This window comes from Hypanus sabinus, chromosome 18 (genome assembly GCF_030144855.1).
Source record: "Hypanus sabinus isolate sHypSab1 chromosome 18, sHypSab1.hap1, whole genome shotgun sequence".
In the NCBI taxonomy this organism is placed as follows: Eukaryota; Metazoa; Chordata; class Chondrichthyes; order Myliobatiformes; family Dasyatidae; genus Hypanus; species Hypanus sabinus.
Genome location: NC_082723.1, coordinates 19,181,798 through 19,201,040, shown reverse-complemented (window position 1 = coordinate 19,201,040; position 19,243 = coordinate 19,181,798). Strand labels below are relative to the sequence as shown.

The window sequence follows — 19,243 nt, the reverse complement described above, 5'->3', positions numbered from 1 at the left end:
CACATGCCATGTTAGGCTGGAGTAATTTCACCACATTGTCTCGTAGTGCTGCTCCTGTTAAATAACTACCAACTACTGCCCTTTTTATGCAGTTTTGATTCTGGTTTTCTCTCTGATTACAAACTTTTGACTTGGTACAGCAAGCTGACTGAAATGAAATTCTTTGTTTTTCATAGACTTGTTGAGGGGAAGCATGTTCATTAATTTGGTAAGTGAGGCTGGAGATGCTGATTACAAATAAGTGCATTAACCATTTATTTACAGACAAGCAGTAAAATACTCAACCAAGCATCTAAGTCAAACAAGTACTCAGCTAAGCCACCCTGTTACAAAAACTATGACACTAAACGTTCAGTAACACTTTAAACTCAACAGGTACTTTAAGTCTTCCTAAGTTACACAACGACAAAACTAAACATTCAACAGATGCTTAGCTGTATTATATATCCTATATCTGCAGCATACTTTCCCAGTGGTTCTTCAGCATCTCAGTGAGAAGAGGACCCTCTGGAGACAAAGGAAAGAGCCCAAGTCTGTTGCACGTGCTGTTGAAGTCAAGTTTATTATTATTTAATTATAAACAGTTCATGTATATAATGTATATGGAAATGAAACACTTCTCTAAACCAGAGTGTAAAGCACAATAGTACACATAACACATGATAACGTATGAAGATGAGGATAAAATCTACAGATGAATCACACACAAATAACAAACTAAAGTGCATTAATATTAAATATTGTAATGTATGGAACAGGTTAACCAGTGACACTTCAAATACATCGTGGCAGAGAGTTCAAAAGCCTAATGGCCTGAGGGAAGATCAAGTTTCTCATCCTGGCCGTTCTTGTTTTAATGCATTGTAGTCTCCTGCTTGATGGTAGAAAGTCAAAGGAGTTGTTGGATGAATGGGTGAGATCCTTAATAATACAAAGGGCCCTGCGTACACAGCACTCCTGATAACCCCGGATACCCCTGATGTGGCCAGAACCCAAAACCAGTGCCATGACACGCAGAATAATCAATGGAAAAGAGCTAATGTGTCGTCAAATGGGCCAATCAATGACTAGCATGGCAGAAGCGGCTTTCACCTGACAAGTAAACTAACCTTTCACATTACAAGAACATAGATTAATATAGTGCAGAAACTAGTCCTTTGGCCCACAAAGTTGTGCCAAACTAATTAAATTAGTAATCAAATGCTCAGTTAAACTGATCCTTTCTGCCTGTACAATATCCATATCCTTCCATTTCCTACACGTTCATCTGCGTATCTAAAAGCCTCTTCTTTGCCTCCATGACCATCCCTGACAATACAGTCCAGGCACCCATAACTCTGTATATATAACATAAACAAGCTTGCTCAACACATTTCCTTTGAAATTAACCCCCTCTCATCTGAAATGTTTACCTTTTGGTATTAGACATTTCAGCCCTGTGATAAAAGATACTACTGTCTGCTCCATTTATACCTCTCAATCTTATAAGCCTCTATCTGCAATCCCCTCAGTCTCCCCAGGAAATAAAACTACCCATGTTTGTCCAACTTCTCCGCACACTCAAATCCACACAGCACCCTCCTGCACCCTCTCCAAAACCTCAACATCTTCCCTTTAATGAGGTAATCAGAACTGATGCAATACTCCAGATGCAGCTTAGCTAGAGTTTTATAAGGTGCAACATACTTCCGAATTCTTGAACTCCATTCCTCAATTAATCAAGTCAACTGTGCCTTCTTTATCACCCTATTAACCTTTTTATAGCCACTTTAAGAGAACTATGGTTTTGGACTCCTTCATCTCTATGCTCATTATAGTGTTAAGAGTCCTGCTATTAAAAGTGTCTTTACATGTGACTTCCTAAAGTGCAACATTTCACATTTGGCCAGGTTAATATGTGCCATTTTTCTGCACATAGGTGCAACTGAATATATGCTGCAATATCCTTTGCCATCTTCTACCCTCTCCACAACAACACCACTCTTCATATCATCTGCAGACTTACTAACTCACCCATCTGTTTGCACCTAAGTTGTTTATCTCACACAGCAGAGGTCCTAGTATGGATCTCTGTGGAACATCGCTGATCACAGCCCTCTAGCCAGAATAAGTCCCATCAACCACTACCCTCCCTTTTCTATAGTCAAGCCAGTTTTAAACTCAAAGAGTCAACTCACCATGGATATCATGCATTTTAATCTTTTGGATGAGCCTCCCATGAGAGACTTCTCAGATGCCTTACTAAAGTTCATTTACAGAAGACAACATCCACAGCTCTTCCTTTATCAATCACCTTGGTCACCTCCTTGAAAAACTCAAATCAGGATAGTAAGACATAACTTACCCACGCAAAACCATGCTGATTGTCCCTAATTAGGTCATGGTTTTTCAAATACTCATATATCCTATCCCCAAGAATCCTCTCTGACATTTTCCCTACCTCTGACATGATACAATAGTTTCCAGGATTATCCCTATTTCCCTTCTTGAATAATGGAATATTAATTACTTGTTATTCCTCTGGAACCTCACCTGTGGCTGGAGAGGACACAGATAGTGGTCAAGGCTCTAATAATCTTATCTCCTGTGTCTCTCAATAATTTGGAAGTATTTTTCATCAGGCCCTGGGCACTTATCCACCTTAATGTTCTTCTAGAGAACACTACCTCCTTTATCTTGAAATGCCCAAACAAATTAGTACACTCCACACTGATCTCCGTATCCTCCACATCCTTCTCCTTGGTAAATACTGATGCAGGGTACTCATTTAGGACCTCAACTACATCCTCTCCCTCCAAGTACATGTTCCCTTTATCCTTGAGTGGTCTGACCCTCTTCCCTAGTTATCCCTTTTATGTGTGTATAGAATGGCTTGGGATTCTCTTTAATCCTTCTTGCTAAGGATTTTTCATAGTCCTTCCTGGTTTTCTTAATTCCCTTATTAAGTTCTATTCTGGTTGCTTTATAAACCTCAAGGGTTCAGTTTGATTTTAGTTTCCCAAATTTTATATACGTTTCCTTTTATCTTGACTTAACATCATCCTTTTCCTTCCTTCTTACTTGGAATATATCTGTTCTGCATTCTGCAGCTGATCTTTAAACACCCTCCATGTGTCAGATATGGACTTGTCTAAAAGCAGCTGTTTCCAATTAACTTTCCTTTGTTCCTGCCTGATGCTCTTGTAATTTGCCCAGCTCCAATTTAATACACTTCCACAAGCTTATCTATAACTATCTTAATCCATAAGGAGTTGTAATCACAGTTCCCTAATCCTTTTCCCACTGAAGGGTCAGTTACCTAGCCAGGCTCATTATTCAACATTAGGTCCTATAAGACTTGTCCTTTTGTTGGATTATCTACAAACCCCATTTCCAGAAAAGTTGGGATATTTTCCAAAATGCAATAAAAACAAAAATCTGTGATATGTTAATTCACATGAACCTTTATTTAACTGACAAAAGTACAAAGAAAAGATTTTCAATAGTTTTACTGACCAACTTAATTGTATTTTGTAAATAAACACAAATTTAAAATTTGATGGCTGCAACACACTCAACAAAAGTTGGGACAGAGGCATGTTTACCATTGTGTTACATCACGTTTCCTTTTAATAACACTTTTTAATCGTTTTGGAACTGAGGATACTAATTGTAGTAGATTTGCAATTGGAAATTTTGTCCATTCTTGCTTGATATAAGACTTCAGCTGCTCAACAGTCCGTGGTCTCCGTTGTCTGATTCTCCTCTTCATGATGCGCCATACATTTTCAATAGGAGATAGATCTGGACTGGCAGTAGGCCAGTCAACCACACACACTCTGTGTCTACAAAGCCACGCTGTTGTAGCCCGTGCAGAATGTGATCTGGCATTGTCCTGCTGAAATAAGCATGGACGTCCCGGGAAGAGACGTCGCCTTGATGGCAACATATGTCTCTCTAAAATCCTAATATACGCCTCAGAGTCAACGGTACCTTTAGATACATGCAACTCACCCATGCCGTGGGCACTGATGCACCCCCATACCATCACAGATGCTGGCTTTTGCACCTTTCGCTGATAACATTCAGGATAGTTGTTTTCATCTTTGGCACGAAGAACTCAACGCCTGTTTTTTCCAAAAACTAGCTGAAATGTGGACTCATCTGACCACAGCACACAGCTCCACAGTCTTTCGAACCATCTGAGATGAGCTCGGGCCCAGAGAACTCGCCAGCGTTTCTGCATAGAGCAGATGTATGGCTTCCTCCTTGCATAATACAGTTTCAAGTTGCATTTCTGGATGCAGTGACGGACTGTGTTAAGTGACAGTGGTCTTCCGAAGTACTCCCAAGCCCAGGTGGCTATAATTATCGCAGTAGCATGACAGTTTCTTAGGCAGTGCCACCTGAGGGCTCAAAGATCACGCGCATTCAACAGTGGTTTCCGACCTTGCCCTTCACGCACTGAGATGTCTCTGAATTCTCTGAATCTTTTCACAATATTATATACTGTAGATGTTGAAAGACCTAAATTCTTTGCAATCTTGCGTTGGGAAATGTTCCTTTTGAACTGACTAACAATTCTCTCACGAATTTTGGCACAAAAGGATGAGCCATGACCCATCCTTGCTTGCAAAGACTGAGCCTTTGATGGACGCTACTTTTACACCCAGTCATGTTACCTCACCTGCTGCCATTTAGCCTGCTTAATGTGGAGTCTTCCAAACCGGTGTTACTTGAATATTCTGTGCACTTTTCAATCTTATTTTAACTCTGTTCCAGCTTTTGTTGAGTGTGTTGCAGCCATCAAATTCTAAATTTGTGTATATTTACAAAATACAATTAAGTTGGTCAGTAAAACTATTGAAAATCTTTTCTTTGTACTTCTGTCAGTTAAATAAAGGTTCACGTGAATTAACGTATCACAGATTTTTTTTATTGCATTTTGGAAAATATCCCAACCTTTCTGGAAATGGGGTTTGTACATATCAATTTAAGGAACATAAGAAATGGGAGCTGGATTAGGCCACCTGGCCTGTCAAAACTGCTCTGCCATTCAATAAGATCATGGCTGATCTGGCCATGGACTCATCTCCACCTACCAGCCTTTTTCCCCATAACCTTTAATTTCCCCTACTATACAAAAATCTGTCCAACCTTGTCTTAAATATACTTACTGAGGTAGGCTCCACTGCTTCATTGTGCAGAGAATGTCACAGATTCACCACTCTCTGGGAAAATCAGCTTCTCCTCATCTTCATCCTAAATCTACTCCCCCCGATTCTTCAGGCAATGTTCCCTGGTTCTAGTCTCACTTAGCAGTGGAAGCAAGTTTCCTACCTCTGTCTTATCTATACCTTTCATAATTTTATATGTTTCTATAAGATCTCATATTCTGTATTCTAGCAAGTACAGTCCCAGGCGACTCAATCTCTCCTCATAGTCTAACCCCTTCATCTCTGGAATTGACCTGGTGCTGGGTCCACAACTGTTTATGATTTACATTAACGATCTGGAAGAGGGGACCAAGTGTAGTGTATCTTCGTTTGCTGATTAGACTAAATTGAGTGGAAAAGCAAATTGTGCAGAAAGTATGGAGAGTCTGCAGAGAGATATAGATAAGTGGGTGTGCAAGGGTGTGGCAGATGTGGTAAATGTGAGGTCATCTGCTTTGGAAGGAAAAATGGAAGAGCAGATTATTATTTAAATGGTAAAAAAACTGCAGCATGCTGCTGTGCAGAGGGACTTGGGAATGCCTGTGCATGAGTCACAAAAGGTTGGTTTGCAGGTCCAGCAGGCTATCAAGAAGACAAATGGAATGTTGCCCTCCTTTGTTAGAGGGATTGAATTTCAGAGCAAGGAGGTAATGCTGCAATTGTACAGGGTACTGGTGAGGCTGCACCTGGAGTACTGCGTGCAGTTCTAGTCTCCTTACTTGATGAAGGATACACTGGCTTTGGAGGCAGTGCAGAAGAAACCCACCTGGATGTACTTAACAAATTCTGCCTTGTGCATATCTCTTGCACTAAGGAGATTTCGGTCTATATAAGAGAAATTGAAGTCACCCACTGCAGCAACCCTGTTGTTTTTGCACCTTTTCCTAATCTGCATATCTATTCCTCAATGTCCTGCTGGTTATTTTGGTGGGGGTGGTCTCTAGTATAATCCTATTCTTAATTTTGAGTTCTGTCAAATTGACTCAGTGGATGAGCCCTCCATAGTCTCTTCTGAGTGAAGTTGTATTGTTTGTGGTTAATAGTGCAATCCCCCCCCCTCCTTTTTTTTTAAACCACCCTCTGTCTTTCCTAAAACATGGAAACCATGAAACCCTTAAATATCTATTCCTGTCACATTCTCAACCAAGTTTCTGTTATGGTCACAATATTGTTCTATCTTCTAGGTTCACCACTCTTACCCATAATACTCCAAGCATTAAAATACACACATTTCAAGATATCCAAGCAAGAGCCTATTGTCTTGCTCCTGCCTGCTTTTACTCGTTACGATATCTACCTTCCTCTCAATCCCTCCACTTTCTGACCTGGTGCTCTGGTTTCCATCCCTCTGTTAAACTAGTTTAAATCCTCCCAATAGCATCAGCAAATCTGCTAGCCAGGATATGTTTCCTCCCCAGTTAAAGTGCAACCCGTCCTTGTAAAAGTTATCCCTACTTCAAAAGAGCTTCCAGTGATCCACAATGTGAAAACCTGCCCCCTGACTAATTCCTCAACTCTTCATTCATCTGTTATATCTTCCTATTCCTGCCTTGATTAGCACATGGCCCTGGGTGAAATCCAGAAATTACTACCTTCAATGTGATGCTTTTTCAGTCTCTATACTCACTGCATAGGACCTCATCCCCCTTTCTATCTATGTCATTGGTGCCAATGTACACCACAGCTCCTGGCTGCTCACCCTATCCCTTGAGAATGTTCTCCAGCCACTGCAGGACATCCTCAACCCTCCCACTTGGTGGAACACACCATCAAGACCACAGAATTTCCTTTCTGCCCCCCTAATGATCAAGGGACACTATTGCTGTCTGACTTTACCCTTCTCTGCTCAAAGGTGACCATAGTGCCACTGACCTGGTTGCTGCTGTCGTACTTTAGTAGGTCATTCTGCCCTCAGCAATGTCCAGGGGGTGTAGTTGTTGCTGAGGGGAATCCTGCACTGACTACTTGCCCCTCTTAACTTCTGGTGGTCACTCATCTCTCCGAAGCCTGTACTTTGGGTGTGACCATCTCAGTATAAGTATCGTCAATGAAGCCTTCAGCTTGCTGGATGATTCTGATCCACTTCCGTTCCCCTGACCTGGTCCATCAGGAGCTGCACCTGGGTGCAATTCATGTTTTTACGCTTCTTGCACAGCTCGGTAAGAATTCAAGTCAAAGTGAAATCCCATCAAGTATTCGAAAATGAAATTTGGGTTTGACTCAAAGCAGTCTTTAAGGTACTCTGGATATTTCTGTTTATCCTTTGAAAACCAAAAAATAAAGGCCACAACTGGTGATTTTAAAAAGCAATTAAAGCAGATCTCTTCACTTCCTAATGATAAGGGGTAACTGAACAACTGTGTGCTCCTTGGCATTTTCAATTGGCCCACATTAGAAAGCACATAAATATTGAAGAAGCTGCGATCAGTTTTACACTATGGTGTCCATTGTCTCAGTAGTTTCCCAGTACTGAATGACGAGTCTTTTGCATAAACAATGATCAGAGGTCATTGCAGTCGGATTCTGAAGAATGCCCTATGCATGCCAGTTTGGAGTCCATTTCTTCACATTAGACTTGAACAAAAATAAAATTGATGGAGATGAGCATCAACTTGCTCAGATGGACAGAAGCAAAATTGTTTCAACATTCAGAATTTGTATTTCTTTTCTGTAAATCTTCCTGTATGTCTTGTCATCTATGATTGTGTTTAAATTTAATAAATTATATTTGTAATTCTAACAATTGTTTTCTCTTTTCCAGAGCAGTGCAAGTTGGTACAGTAGATGGATTCCAAGGATGCGAGAAGGATTGTATTATTGTTAGCTGTGTTAGGGCAAACAGTCTTCAGGGATCTATTGGGTGAATTGATTTTTTTTTTCAATCAACAGTTGGTCTTAACTGTCATATACACTTTGTGGAATTTACATGCAGAGCCCTCCCTGATTCCAAGCCTATTAATTCTCTTTTCAGCCATAGCCTGTCCATCTCAGGCTTGAATGTATTCAGTGACTCAGGGTGCATGGTGCTTAAGGAACAGAATTTAAAGATTCATAACCACCTGACAAAAATATCTCCTTGTGTCCGTCTTAATTTGTTCATCCTTTATTCTGAAGCTCTGCCCTCTAGACCTACACTCCTTTGAAGGAGAAAACATCTTTGCAACATCCATCTTTCAAACTTCCCAACATAACTTATGTGTTTAAGGTAAAGCCTTTTATTTTGGGAACAAACTGAATGATCCTAGTGTGAACTGCCAGCAATTAGAGTATATGCCAACTGAAATAAAGAATCAAAATGGTATGTAACACCAAAGCTTTGTACAGTTGCAGCAGGACTGCTCTGCTTTTGTGCTTTATCCCCTTGCAAGTGCAACTGTACAGAAAAGTACAAGCACACCTTCCCGTATTCCATCCTAGAAAACTGCACAATAACCATTTATTGTTATAATTACAGTAAGAATGCCAATTTAAAATCTGATACAGTATTGAGGGTTATATTTAATAATCATATTTAAAATTGTAAATCAGTAACACAAGACTAATCCCCAATGGTGCCTTGTGCAAGGCTCCAGTTCATTTTACATTGAAAACTGGGACCAGTATCAGTGTGAATATAATACATTGCAAGTGTTGCTATGTGGAGGGAGGGGGGCAATGCACTGAAGAATAGAGCTAGCATAACATGTAAGCATGTGTGCAGGAAAGATCAAAATGTCATGATCATCACAGAATGTATTTATATCTGCATTTTTAGAAATCAGTTTAAGAAAAGTTGTTTTGATGTATTGTTTTCAGAAACTTCTCCAGGCCAATTGCAAGTCCTAATGCTCTTCCTAGGGCTCTCCCTAAAGTCACTTCTCTTTTTAAAAAAGTAATAATTTAATTCAGAAAATTGATGCTGCAAAAAAATGTTCTAGCACTTTGTGATAAGCATGCAGAAACCTCATCGGACACGAGGTTGAGAAAACCCCAGGTATAATTTTTTTAAAACCCTGGACACATTAATTTATAAGAATGAGTGTTGCTAATTATCCAGAGTAACAATTATTTTATTCTCCTTTACATTTGTGTACTAGAATTGCCATCAAATAATTTTGAATTTTTTTTGCAGGTTCTTAGCAGACCGGCAACGAATGAATGTTACGATAACCCGAGCTCGTTTTAGTCTTTTCATTCTTGGACATTTGAAGACTCTTATGGTTAGTTCAAACATATTTATATTGTGATTTTCCAGGAACTATTATCAGTTGACATGTCAAGCAGGATAAGAGTTTCAACAATAATAATGATTATCTATAACTAATTCTAAACCTACAGTATAATATAAACAATTTTAGTAGAAAATTTTCAGGTTGACTGTGAACCAGGAAAGTGAGAAAATGCATCAAGATAAGTGATAGAGACAGTGGGGGGAGGATTGCTGGGGAAAATGGGTGTATATCTCATAGTATTAGGCCAGGATTGGCCATTTGATCCCAGTATTTACTCTGGTTATCTGTGGCTCACTTATAATGGTGGAAATAACTTCAGGTTATTTTGCATGCTTTAAAAGTGAAAATTCATTGCAACTTTGAATGAATGGCCCATATCATTCTGTACTGTCTTAATTGTTTATATAGTTAAATTTTATTGTTCAAGCTTCAAAGGCCTTGATGTCATAGTCAGTAGCTTAAAAAATGTAACTTTCCATTCATCTTGCACAGAGTTTACTGGGCTGCAGGGTACATACTTCAGACCATTCGGCCGTAACTTATAGGAGCAGAATTAGGCCATTTGGCTCATCAAGTCTGCTCCACCATTTCATTATGGCTGACACAATTTTCCTCTCAGCCCCAATCTCATGCCTTTTCCCTGTATCCCTACATGCCCTGACCAATCAAGAATCTTTCAACCTTTACCTTAAATATAACCATATAACAATTACAGAACGGAAACAGACCATCTCGGCCCTTCTAGTCTGTGCCGAACGCTTACTCTCACCTAGTCCCACTGGCCTGCACTCAGCCCATAACCCTCTCCTGTCCATATACCTATCCAATTTTACTTTAAATGACAATACCGAACCTGCCTCTACCACTTCTACTGGAAGCTCGTTCCACACAGAGGAATGCATACAGACTATATGCCAAGGCTGTATGCATACAGACTTGGCTTCCACAGCTGCCTGTGGCAAAGAATTCCACAGATTGTTCACCCTCTGGCTAAAGAAGTTCCTCCTCATCTCCATTCTAAAAGCTGGCCCTCTATTCTGAGGCTGTCCCTTCTGGAATTAGACTCTCCCACCATAGGAAACATCCTCTCCACACACACTTTATCAGGGCCTTTCACCATATAGTAGGTTTCAATGACGTCACTCTTCATTCTTCAGAATTCCAGTGAATACAGGTTCAGAGCCATCAAACGCTCTTCATATGACAAGCCCTTCAATCCTGGAATCATTTTCGTGAATCCTCCTTTGAATCCTCTCCAGTTTCAGCACATCACTTGCTCTTGTACATTGACTGGTCCAGTTTGTGAATGGTACAGGCCTTTTGTGGCATCAGTACATAGGTAAAGAAGCATGATTGTTCAACCAATCACATTGAAGGATCCTCACTTAGACAGAAACCTAGAATCGAAACCAGTCAATGTTAATTCATTTTAAACTGGGTACTGAGCATAGAATTAAGGTTGCTTTAAAAAGTCTGGATTGGGAAAAACAGCATCTTTTTTGGGGAAATTTGTAGCACTAAATGTTTCCTGAAGGAATGAGTTTCCATATTTAAAAAATAAATTCAGTGAGTTTGAAAGGTAGTTCAGCATATTTGAAAGGTACTGTAATTCAGCGAGTTTGTCTGACGCTAATTATCAATTATGCTATTTAAAATTTCAGTGCTGAATATGTAAGCTGAAAATTTATCTGGCGTTTTTAAAAACAACTGTGGGACAAATACTCCAGATCAGGCCATTGCACATCTTTCAATACCATTCTTATGACTATGGTAATGGTAAATTTCCACTATTCCATAATATTCAGGTTAGTGTATGATATTGCAGCTGAAAGGAGAAAATCAGATATATCTTTGAGTACTGGCTTGAATGTAACATGTGGATCATGGAATGTAAGAGAAGAAACCTTTTTGACAGTGGTAAGAATGTCAAATTAATGACCTTTTAAGTGTGGTGGAAATGGAATCGATCATTATCGTTGCATTGGCACAAGAGAATAATTTTCAGATCAGTGAGAAAAGACGAGAGGGATGGGGCTGACAGATTTGTTCTGCTTAAAGCTAACATGGACTTTTTAGTCAAAAACCTGTATAGTAGCAATTCTATAGAGCGTTTGTCCATTATGTGTGAAAATGGAACAATGTACAGTAAATGTGTTTATCTTTTCTACTCTACATACTTTCTCCTCAATTTAGGAAGATAAAGACTGGAATGCTTTGATTCAGGATGCCAAGAAACGAGGAGCCATTGTGAAAACGCGTGAAAAGGAATACAAAAAGGACTGTCTAAAAGTTACAAAACCAAGACCCGCTTACCACAGAAATGTTTCGGATCCAGGTGCATATGCAAATGAAAGGGAACTCGTTCCTCCTCTCAAAAAATTCAGGAGGGAAAGTTTGAACTTAAGTGTCGCTTCAAATCAATTTACTGACATCAGCAATGCAAAAGTTCCCAAGCAATCGATCCCTTCTCAACCAGCTGCACTGCAACAACCGTGTTGGCCTCAGGCTTCAGCTTCTGTACAGCCTGCGGCATCGAGTACTGCTAGACATCCACAGACATCAGGTAGGTCAGAGCAATCATCTCACTATAGACAGAAGGATCCAAGATTGGCCCGAAGAGAGGCATTATCCATAGAGGTTCAGCCACAATTAAAAACCGATCAGTCTTTTTCAAAGTCAAGTGATGCTTTGCCACCACATTCATCCAGTGGTAGGCACGAGACAACACATGCTTCACACTTTGGACAGATGCCAAGAAATTCTGTTTCCTGGGCTGATGATGCTTCTACTTCCAAATCGAGTTCAGCTTTTCCTTCTGGAGCTTCTGTGGATAAAGCTGGTAATGATACGGCATACAGGCTCAATAAATCTGTAAGTTCCAGGAGGGACATAAGTGCTGAAAAAGAGAAAAAATATGATGGACAACAAAAACGGAGAGGGTATTGAAATGTTTGTTTTTAAAAGTATTCTATTAATGCTTTTGACTCTATTGTCCTCATACAAGGTTGGTGCAAAATGTGCTTCTCAAAATACATAATCATTGATTGGTGTATAAACCATGGGATCATAGAATATGGTGCATTTGTTTGACAGTTTTATTGCGGAACACCATTTTGTATTCTTGGCATTTTTCCTTCATGTTATTTACCTGTTTTCCTTGCCCAAGCAGCCAGGTATCCTGCTTTAGGACTTCAGTCAGTGTTCATTTCTGACTGGTTGCCTGAATGTGTGCAAAAGCTTGTGTGGTTCCTTAGCAGTTTCCCTCGTTGGAATGGCTGAGTCTTTACATAAAGGAGACGCAGACACTGGGCCATTTCAGCTCATGCACCAACAGCTCTATCTGTGACATAATCAGTATTTAATGGTTGTTTTTAAAACAATTCTCTGACAAAGCTAGAATCTTTAGTTGTAACGTGCACAGTTCCAGACTGATCTCATTGAGTCATTAGGTTTAAACCATCAACCTCATCATGGTATCAAGAAAGCCCCAGAATTTTAACTGTTTATCCAATACATTCTTGTAGCACATTTCTAAGTGACAGATTATCTTTGAGCACTTTTCAGAAAATTTGAAGTGTAATGGTAAGTTATAAGTGCACACCTTGTTCTTTCGCAATTTATTGAGAGTGGGTTTTAATAACTGGCACAGGATTAACAAGACTTGACCCTACCACCTATTAGCAATGCCTTTTCAGAAACTCCCGATGTGAATGTCTATTACATTATAAATTATTTTACTCAATGACAAAACAGTTTCAAGTAATCTAAATAAAATAAATTACTCAGAAATGCAAATAGAGGAATGGTTGCTCTGTAATATTTGCAAGGTGTTCTGTCCAGCCACAAACAGCTTGTGACTGGCTGCTTAGTAATTATTAGACTCTATATGCATCTGTTGATTTAAATTTGTAGGTAATATGTATATAATTGTTATTCCAAAGATCATCATTGCAACTGGACAGTCATTGTATGTATAATTTTAAAGGTTCTAGTGTTTAAAGGATTTGAAGAATAACCTTCAGAGCATTGTTTTTGGAAGTACCGAGGGGATTAGTTATTGAGATATATAAACACTGAACAGTGAATTTTTGTGCACACGTGTGTGAAAATGTCTGAACTAATGCAGTACTAGGAAATACTGTGCTATTACAAAAGGCACATCACCTTCAGATTCCACACTAAAGGTTTGGAAAGTTCCTTAAAATGATGAATGTCAGGCTTACAGGTTTCACAGAGTAATCGGGGCAGAATTTGTCAACTTTGCTCATTATGCAAAATAGTCCTTCATCTTAAGAGTGAGGACTTTGTGACTTTGTTTCCCTTCTCAACTCTCCCAGTAGAAAAAAAGGTAGAATAGTATAGGTACTTTAAAATATATTGAATGTTTTCTTTGTTTACTTAATAAAATTGGTTTCTAAAATTTCATAAGCAGCGTGCGGTTATCTAACTTCTAGAAAACCTGATTCTGAGCATTTTGCAGGTAAAAACAGACGTTGCTCAACTTGCTGTGTTTGAATACTGTTTGTTCATGAACCAAAACTGGCATCATTTATAAATCATTTAGATTGGACTACCCTTAGTGCAGATGGGAATGTGATGTGAATAGAAGGTAACAGGTTTTGATCATTCAAGTACTGTTTTTGGAGTTTAAGCTGTTTCAAGATTTTCTTTAAGTACAAAGTGGTGTAAATATTTTGTATGATTTTCATGACTTCCTTTATTGCGAAAACACTGTAAAATGTCATTAGATCCAATGATTTACCCTGTACCTTTACAGATTTGTTGTCCAAAAGCTACAGTAGCCCAAAGAACAGACATTTCTGCAGGTTTGACTAGCATTGTTGCTATGTTCCAACTCTGTCCAACGTATCCATTCTAAATTTAAAAACGAATAACAAGAATATTTATATGACAGCTTCCTTCAAACTTTAATTTTATGCAGTCTAATATCCGGAAAAGTGTAAATAATCTGACATTGTCTTAGTTGTAAGAGTGCCAGATTTTGGACATCGAATCTGTATAGCTGAATAATCTGTAATTCATTGTAGCAAATTTTATTAACATGATGTGTTCGTAAAGCTGACATCAAAAGTTAATGAAATTTAAAAGATCAGTTCTGCTGTATGTAAATTCCTTGAATTTATTTGTACTCTACCCATTTATGAGTAGCAATTTTTTTTAATATATAAAATAAAACACTTGTATTTGGTGTTCGTTGAGTTACTGTATCAACTGGTGTCACACAGACATGTAGACGGGAAAGGCCAAGGTTCAATCGTGAATTTGATGTAGTAATTTGGGACTATATTTTTTTAAAAATATTTGTAACTAAAGAAAAGAGAAATCGGGGAATTCTCACTTCCATTGAAACAATGAACAAACGTATGTATGTTTTGGGCTATGGATGGCACCAGCAAGGTGACCTTTATTGCCCCTTGTTGATCAGCTAGGTTTAGCTGTGTCCATCATTGAATAGAATACCAGTGACCTCCATCCACTTTCTTACAGAAGAAAGGTATTTAGAGTAAGACGCTGTGATAAAGGTTCATTTGGATTCAACTTTTAAGGACAAATGGGCCAAAACTCTACTATATTCTAATTAGGTTTATTCAGTACATTAATATTTACCACAATTCTGTGCTTTACTGTCTGATGTGAAGTTAATTGTAATGAAGAAGGAAGGTAAGTGATAGCGGCTTAATTTCAGTGGTCTAGTCAAAACTAGTAAAGATGCTCTAAACAAAAAAAAGTTTTTGTGGGTGTTGACATTGTTGAGCATTTTGTTTAAGTACTTGAATACAAGATGAAGTTCACAACTAGTGAACTTGAATCTTATAATATCCAGTTTGCACATGTTCCGTTCCTTGTTGATAAAGCAGTATCTCAACCTTTTGTGAATTTTAACTAATATTTTCCCTAAATTAAATGGGATACAAATTGCACAATTAGAGTCCCAAACGTATGTTGCTGAGTTCCTGAGCAGATCCAGCAAATAAGTTTCTAACTGATTTTGTTCAAGAAAAATACTGCATTAGTTTTTTCCCAAAGGTCAAAACTTCTGGAAATACAATTATACGAGTACGTTTCTTGCTCAAAGCACAAAATATATTTAAAACTAATTGGCATTTTATAACTAGTGATCAACATGCTCTTTGTTAAAAATAGAAAACTCATTTTTTTATAAAGAAGCCTATTCCATAATGACTTCAATATCACACCAAAAAACTATAGGCAGTCCCTGAGTTAAGCAAGGGTTCCATTCCTGAGCTGAGTTAAGCTGACCATAAGCTGATTTAACTATAAGTCCTGAAACATCCATTTCCTATTGCTACCCAGATTTTATCATTCTAGCTATAATTCTTTAATTTTCTCACTACCTTAATGCTTTAAAAATGTCTCAGAATTTCTGTAAAATCGGATTTCCATGTCAGGTCTGGGGAAGTCTCTATTTGGTGTTGTGTATAAATATGTGCCTCTGAATTCGTAACAGGAAACGGTCATACAGGTCCTCAACCTCCTATCAGTTAATAATATCTGGCTATGACCTCACCCTGCATTTTAATTTTCCTGTGATAATTTTTCACACTTGATTACCAAATGTCTATCTGCCTCTGTCTTAAAAATTCTGATTCTAAAATCACCTTTTGATGAAGCAAGTTCCAAAGACATTTGAAGTTCTGTGAGAAAAAAGTTTTGCCTGCTCTGTCATAAAAGGGCAGCTTCATATTTTTAAACTGACCTCTAGCTTTAGATTCTCCACATCCAATCTCAAGACTCTGCAGAATCTTACAATCAAATTGCAGAATCTTAAAGAAATTAGAAAAGCTAAAAGAAGGTACGAGGTTGCTTTGGCAAGTAAGGTGAAAATAAATCCAAAGGGTTTCAACAGTTATATTAATAGCAAAAGGATAGTGAGGGATAAAATTGGTCCTTTAGAGAATCAGAGTAGACAGCTATGTGTGGAGCCAAAAGAGATGGGGGGAGATTTTGAACAATTTCTTTTCTTCGGTATTCACTAAGGAGAAGTTTATTGAATTGTGTAAGGTAAGGGAAACAAGTAGGGAAGTTATGGAAACTATGACGATTAAAGAGGAGGAAGTACTGAGGCTTTTAAGGAATATAAAAATGGATAAATCTCTGGTTCCTGACAGGATATTCCCTCAGACCTTGAGGAAAGTTAGTGTAGAAATATCAGGGTCTCTGACAGAAATATTTCAAATGTCATTAGAAACAGGGTTGGTGCCGGAGGATTGGCATATTGCTCATGTGGTTCCATTGTTTAAAAGGTTCTAAGAGTAAACCTAGCAATTATAGGCCTGTCAGTTTGATGTCAGTAGTTGGTAAATTAATGGAAAGTATTCTTGGAGATGGTATACATAATTATCTGGATAGACAGAGTCTGATTAGGAACAGTCAACATGGATTTGTGCATGGAAGGTCATGTTTGACAAATCTTATTGAATTTTTTGAAGGGGTTACTAGGAAAGTTGATGAGGGTAAACAGTGGATGTGGACTTCAGTAAGGCCTTTGACAAGGTTCCTCATGGAAGGTTAGTTAGGAAGGTTCAATCATTAGGTATTAATATTGAAGTAGTAAAATGGATTCAACAGTGTCTGGATGGGAGATGCCAGAGAGTAGTGGTGGATAACTGTTTGTCAGGTTGGAGGCCGGTGACTAGTGGTGTGCCTCAGGGATCTGTACTGGGTCCAATGTTGTTTGTCATATACATTAATGATCTGGATGATGGGGTGGTAAATTGGATTAGTAAGTATGCAGATGGTACAAAGGTAGGTGGTGGTGTTGATAATGAAGTAGGCTTTCAAAGCTTGCAGAGAGATTTAGACCAGTTAGAAGAGTGGGCTGAACAATGGCAGATGGGAGTTTAATGCTGATGAATGTGAGGTGCTACATTTTGGTAGGAATAATCCAAATAAGACATACATGATAAATGGTAGGGCATTGAAGAATGCAGTAGAACATAGTGATCTAGGAATAATGGTGCATAGTTCCGTGAAGGTGGAATCTCATGTGGATAGGGTGGTGAAGAAAGCTTTTGGTGTGCTGGCCTTTATAAATCAGAGCATTGAGTATAGGAGTTGGGATATAATGTTAAAATTGTACAAGGCATCAGTAAGACCGAATTTGGAGTATTGTGTACAGTTCTGGTCACTGAATTATAGGAAAGATGTCAACAAAATAGAGGACAGAGAAGATTTACTAGAATGTTAACAACAACACACACAAAATGCTGGTGGAACACAGCAGGCCTGGCAGCATCTATAGGGAGAAGTGCTGTTGACGTTTCAGGCCGAGACCCTTCGTCAGGACTAACCAAAAGGAAAGATAGTAAGGGAGGTGCAACTGTCAGCTGGCTTTACTAACTCGGAGAGCAAGTGAGTCTGTTTAAATCAACCCAACCACCCAGCTTGCAGCTTAGAGGGATGGTGGTATAGGTGGGGAGAGAAGACACGTGGGAAATGGCTTCCACCTACCTGGCAGGATTTGTCTGCAGCTTTGCAGCTACCAACAAATCCATCACCATCCATCCCATGGGTCTCCCTAACTCTCCATGTGAATGGAGTGCCCATTAGTCAGGCGTTTGAGAGGACCTGTATTTCAGAGAATTGCAATAAATTATTCCAATGTTATTTTCCTTTCACAAAGCCATATTAACTCTGGTTATCATTTTCTCTGTACTGCATGAAACACTGAAATCCAGGAATATTGAGAATCCATTCCTACAGAGACTTGGCTGACACCAGGGCAGGAATGGATTCTCAATATTTCTGGATTTCAGTGTTTTAAAAGGGATGGGGGGGAGGGGAGGAGGGTGGCATTACTGGTTAGGGATACTATTACAGCTACAGAAAGAGTGGGTAATGTAGCAGGATCCTGGTTTGAGTCAGTATGGGTGGAAGTCAGGAACAGGAAGGGAGCAGTTACTCTTTTGGGAGTATTCTACAGGCCCCCTGGTAGCATCAGAGATACTGAGGAGCAGATTGGGAGGCGGATTTTGGAAAGGTGCAAAACTAACAGGGTTGTTATCATGGGTGACTTTAACTTCCCTAATATTGATTGGCACCTGATTAGTTCCAATTGTTTAGATGGGGCAGAGTTTGTTAAGTGTGTCCAGGATGGATTCTTGCACAGTATGTTGACAGGCCGACTAGGGTGAATGCCATACTGGATCTAGTATTAGGTAATGAACAAGGTCAGGTCACAGATCTCTCAGTAGGTGAGCATCTGGGGGACAGTGACCACCGCTCCCTGGCCTTTAGCATTATCATGGAAAAGGATAGTATCTGAGAGGACAGGAAAATTTTTAATTGAGGAAGGGCAAATTATTAGGCTACAAGGCTAGAATTTGCGGGTGTGAATTGGGATGATGTTTTTGCAGCAAAATGTACTACGGTACATTTGGTTGATATTTAGGGATCTCTTACAGGATGTTAGGGATAAATTTGTCCCAGTAAGGAAGATTAAGAATGGTAGGGTGAAGGAACCATGGGTGACAAGTGAGGTGGGAAATCTAGTCAGGTGGAAGAAGGCAGCATACATGAGGATTAGGAAGCAAAGATCAGATGGGGCTATTGAAGAATATAGGGAAGCAAGAAAGGAGCTTAAGGGGGCATGAGAGGGCCTTGGTGAGTAGGGTAAAGGAAAACCCCAAGGCATTCTTCAATTATGTGAAGAACAAAAGGATGACAGGAGTGAAGGTAGGACTGATTAGAGATATAGGTGGGAAGATGTGCCTGGAGGCTGTGGAAGTGAGCGAGGTCTTCAATGAATACTTCAGTATTCACCAATGAGAGGGAACTTAATGGTGAGGACAGTAT

The 19,243-nt window shown here is 39.1% G+C and overlaps 1 protein-coding gene across 6 annotated transcripts in view; it reads left to right on the top strand.

Moving 5' to 3' along the window:
* setx (senataxin) overlaps window positions 1–14,615 on the top strand; it is a 124,627-nt gene extending 110,012 nt beyond the window's left edge. For 5 of the 6 annotated variants that reach the window (XM_059993783.1, XM_059993782.1, XM_059993784.1 and 2 more), the window contains 3 exons: window positions 7,957–8,055; window positions 9,307–9,394; window positions 11,600–14,615. In XM_059993783.1, coding sequence (XP_059849766.1) covers window positions 7,957–8,055; window positions 9,307–9,394; window positions 11,600–12,352 — 940 coding nt within the window. In that variant the 3' untranslated portion in view covers window positions 12,353–14,615. Of the gene's footprint in view, window positions 1–176; window positions 209–7,956; window positions 8,056–9,306; window positions 9,395–11,599 lie in introns of those variants that run through there. The other variant, XR_009516458.1, reaches the window with a different exon arrangement.
* Window positions 14,616–19,243: the final 4,628 nt, after the last annotated feature.